A 4,260-nucleotide genomic window follows, 5' to 3' on the forward strand; every position below is an offset into this window, starting at 1 on the left:
GGCCGCGCCCCTTCATTTGCAACGAATGTGGGAAGAGCTTCAGCCACTGGTCCAAGCTGCTGCGGCACCAGCGCACGCACACGGGCGAGAGGCCTAGCACCTGCACCGACTGCGGCAAGAGCTTCAGCCAGAACTCGCACCTGGTGCAGCACCGGCGCACGCACACGGGCGAGAAGCCCTACGCCTGCCGGGACTGCGGCAAGCGCTTCAGCTGGAGCTCCAACCTCATCCAGCACCAGCGCATACACACGGGCGAGAAGCCCTACGCCTGCGGGGAGTGCGGCAAGAGCTTCACGCAGAGCAAGAACCTCATCAAGCACCAGCGCACGCACTCGGGTGCCCGCCCCCACCGCTGCCCCGACTGCGGCCGTGGCTTCGCCCAGAGCACCAACCTGCTCAAGCACCAGCGCGTGCACGCCGCCCGCCCGGCCCTCGCCTGCCCCGACTGCTCCCAGGCCTTCCGCGAGGGCGCCGAGCTCGAGCGACACCGGGCCGAGGCCCACGGCCACGAGCCCTACATCTGCGTGGAGTGCGGGGAGAGCTTCTCCAAGAGTGCCACGCTCAACCGACACAAGCGGGTGGTGCACAAGCCCCTTTTTGTGCGCTGAGCCCAGGGCCTTCCTGTGGCCCTGGAGGATGCTGCTGAGCGGGGCCGGCCATGAGATCCACGCGCACTGAGCAGGCCCAGCCATGGAGCCAGTCATGGATTTGCCGGATGTGGCTACAGCTCATCACTTGGCCACCTATGGGCTTGGCGTGCCTGGAGCGTGACTGCGGCTGTCACGTGGCCCTACTGGATGCTGCTGAATAGGGTTGGCCATGGGATCCACAGGCATTGTGCAGGGCTGGCCACGGAATAACTGGACGTGGCCAGAGCTCACGGACTTGGCTGCCCACAGGATCAGCAAATCCTAAGAGTGACTGTGGCTGTCCCGTAGCCCCATAGGATGCTGATGAATGGCCCTGCCATGGGATCCACAGGCATTGATCATGGCTGGACGCAAATCGCTGAACGTGGCCACAGCACATCACTTGACTGCCCACTGGATTAGCACAACTGGAGCAGTCACGTGGCCATGTAGCATGCTACTGAGCTTGCCTGTCACAGGGTTGCTGCACGTGGCCACGGACATCCAGCCACAGCACCCACAACTGGAGCCAGTCACGTGACTACCCTCAGGATGGCTGAAACAGGCCATCTGCTGCATCACTACGAACATGGAAACCTCCTGGAACGCCAGGCGGGGCTGCTGGCCCATCCGTGGCACTGACATGTGGCTGGCCGTGGCCAAAGCCTTTGGAACCCAGACCTCAGAAAACCCTTAAGGGACAGAGCCTATAGATACTACAGGGGGGGTGGGGGGGTGGGGAGTGCTTAAGGTAGAAGCCATAATACTCCACAAGGCGGCTGCTCAGCCCCGGCACAGCCGGGCAAGGGCGTCCTCTCCTGGCAGGAGGTGGCACGATGGCGCGTGGCTAGACGGGGCCTTGTCTGTAGAATAAAGTTCTCCTGTTTGGGGAGTGTGGCTGGTTTGTGACTTCGGGGAGGGGGCACTGGATGGGAGAAAGCGGGGGCGGAGGGATCACACCTATCTCCCCTCAGAGGGGTTGACCCCAGAACTGGCACCAACCGAGCCTTAAACAGCGGTGAGGAATGGGTGGTAAGCAGCAGCTCTGCCCATGCTGTGTCCCTCATGGGCAGGGCAGGGCAAGGCTCAGTGATGGGGCAGAGGGATGTACCTCCCCAGGAGTTGTCTCCCCCACCCACGCCTGGACCGGCTGCAGGGAGGCGACAGGTCCCTGCAGCAAGCAATGGTCAGTGCTGAACCAGAGGCAGCTGGGAAGAGCCCTAGTTTTGTGGCCCAGGCAGGTGCTCAGCTCCAGACAGGGCCCATAACACCTGCAAAGGAGCTGCAGGGACCCCCATCCTCCCACTCCCTGGAAGTGTCCCCCAGTCTGGGGAGGATGTGGTGCTGGAACCTCACCTGCTGCTCAAAGGCTGGCAGGGATCATCCTGCCCCTCTCTTGTGGCCTCTAGCCAGTCCCTGACTCCAGCTGCTCCTTGAAACGGGAGCACAGGCACTGCTCATCAGAGCCCCGGACTTGGACCCTGCTCATAGTGGAGGGGAAACGGGGTACCAGTGCCTGGCTCCCTTTCAGCACTGCCCACCCTGAGCTACTCCTGCCACAGTTCAGTGGGTTGCCCATCTCCCTCCCCAAAGGGTGCAGGCCCTGGGAGCAGAGCTCTGGCCTGTGGCAACTGCAGTGCTGGCCCCTCACCTGTGTCCCACGTCCAAGTAGAGACCCACGCCCCCACCCCCAAAACCAACCTATTGTCCCACTAGCCTGGGAACAGCTTCCCCTCCGTCTCCCAACCAAAAGCTCATGGACACAGGCAAGGCTGGTTCTCCATTCTTTATTTCTCCCAGACACCAGCAGCATGTGCAACGTATAAAAAAAAAGGAGGAGGGGGTCCCCTGGATGGACACGGCACATATGTAACAGGGCAGAACCTGCACGACCTCCCACAGGGGGTAGGGGCTCCATGGCTCCATCCCCAGCAGCTTCTTGGCTTCTGCCTGAGTGCAATGTCCCCAGGCAAGGCTGAGGGCTGGCGCAGGCCACGGCTGAGGGCTATGCCTTGGTGGTGGCCACCTGTGAAGCCCCCACGGCCGCGAGCTGCTGGATCTTCTGGCTCAGAACCTCTGCCACAACTGCAAGGGGGAAAGGTGCATGGTGAGCAGAGCTGGCATCAACTGTGGACAGGGCCCTGGTGCCAGACCTGGGCTGCCCATACCTACCTTGCTTCATGGTGTGCTTCTCCTGCAACGCCGGCTGGATCTTCTCCATCTGCTTGGTCAGGAAATCGATCTTCCGCTTGAAGAAATCCCGGGCGTTGTCAGCCGACTGCAAAGGGGAAGAAGTTACAAGATCCCCACTTCTAGGCATGTAACATGGCAAACACTGGGCTACCCAGGTAGCCAGGCGCTATCAGTGAACCCTGCATCTGTGCAGAGGGTTGGATTAGGAGACCCTTGAATCCCCCAGACCTGAATCCTACCAGGGACATGGCCAGTCACTCATGAAGCAGCTGGACTTTGGACAGAGATGGGTTGGGGTGGGATTAAACAGTTTTTTGGGCAGGTATGACCCCCTCACCTTCTCTACGTAGTAGCCGGTCCCCACATCGATGAGGACGTGGTTAACATCTGAGAGCTTCCCCGGCACATACATCTGATGGGGTTAAGGAAATCCCAGGTGGAGGGAAGTGGGGGGCTGTATAAGAGCAACATGGTTATAATGGGGGCTACCAGCTGAACTCTGGGGGCCAGATGATTTATGTTACAGCCCTGAGGCCTTGCCCTGGCTCAGCCTGCTGTGCTGGGTGCCATACACACAGTGAGAGTATCACTGCCCCAGAAGCTCGCTGCCTAACCATACTGGATGCGGGGAGGTGGCAGAGGAAGTGACGCACTCTAACTCTCCCAGCCAGCGCCCCAGCCACCAGTGTGACCCCTGCTAATAAAGACCCCTGGGGGGCCGAACAGGCTGCTTCCTGGGGCCTGAAGGGTTAAGGGGTGGATCAGTACAGGCCGCACACGCCGGCTGAAGGATACCGAGCTGGTGAGTGGGACCAGCAGCTCTTTCCCTGTGGAGGCAAAGCAAACGTCAGTGCTTTCAATTACCATCCCCTTTGCAGCACTGGGGGAGCTGGCAACCAGCAGCAGGACACATGGGGCCCTGGTGGGCTGGGACACCTGCAGCTCTGCAGGGGAAGGACGTGGAACAAGATCCTGGAGCCATGTAAGCAAAGCCCAAGGCCATGGGGAACCTGAACAGAGACTGCCTTGCCCTGGGCTGTGAATCAGCACAGTGACAGAGGCGGGGAAAGAACCTGGGAGTCTGGGCTGCCAGGCAGACGCCCTCCCCTGGGGACCTAGGTGCAAGAGGAGGCGGCTCCAGGTGGCAGCAAGCCCAAGAAGGTGCATGGGGCCAAACCAGGTGGGGCTGGGCCCAGTGCTGTTTGCCCAGGGACACAAGCATGACGACACTTCCTCCACGGGGGCGGGGGAAGGCTGGGGGCACTCGCCTTCGTTGCTTTTGTTGAGCACGTTGAGACAGTCCTTGGCTTCCACGTACTTGTTCTGCACCACCTTGAGCTGAGCGATGGACGTGGACAGGAACTCCACCTCCTGCAGGGCCGCACAGCCGGGAGATCAGCCCCTGCGCGCGGGCAACAGCCAAAGGGACGGCCCTCCC

At 61.2% G+C, this 4,260-nt stretch overlaps 2 protein-coding genes across 2 annotated transcripts in view; one reads left to right on the forward strand and one right to left on the reverse strand.

Annotated features, from left to right (window-relative positions):
* The window catches only part of LOC109323508 (zinc finger protein OZF-like), a 10,527-nt gene extending 9,528 nt beyond the window's left edge, over positions 1 to 999 (forward strand). Inside the window, exon 3 of the mRNA XM_019555130.1 lies at positions 1 to 999. Coding sequence (XP_019410675.1) covers positions 1 to 608 — 608 coding nt within the window. The 3' untranslated portion in view covers positions 609 to 999.
* A 1,401-nt stretch (positions 1,000 to 2,400) lies between these two features.
* The window catches only part of PFDN5 (prefoldin subunit 5), a 2,278-nt gene continuing 418 nt past the window's right edge, over positions 2,401 to 4,260 (reverse strand). Inside the window, exons 2-6 of the mRNA XM_019555116.1 lie at positions 4,091 to 4,193; positions 3,618 to 3,649; positions 3,160 to 3,234; positions 2,802 to 2,907; positions 2,401 to 2,714 (exon numbers count right to left, since the gene is read on the reverse strand). Of these exons, the coding sequence (XP_019410661.1) occupies positions 2,635 to 2,714; positions 2,802 to 2,907; positions 3,160 to 3,234; positions 3,618 to 3,649; positions 4,091 to 4,193 (396 nt within the window). The 3' untranslated portion in view covers positions 2,401 to 2,634. The remainder of the gene's footprint in view (positions 2,715 to 2,801; positions 2,908 to 3,159; positions 3,235 to 3,617; positions 3,650 to 4,090; positions 4,194 to 4,260) is intronic.

The sequence above is a fragment of the Crocodylus porosus genome, unplaced genomic scaffold (genome assembly GCF_001723895.1).
Source record: "Crocodylus porosus isolate Cpor-Errol unplaced genomic scaffold, CroPor_comp1, whole genome shotgun sequence".
In the NCBI taxonomy this organism is placed as follows: Eukaryota; Metazoa; Chordata; order Crocodylia; family Crocodylidae; genus Crocodylus; species Crocodylus porosus.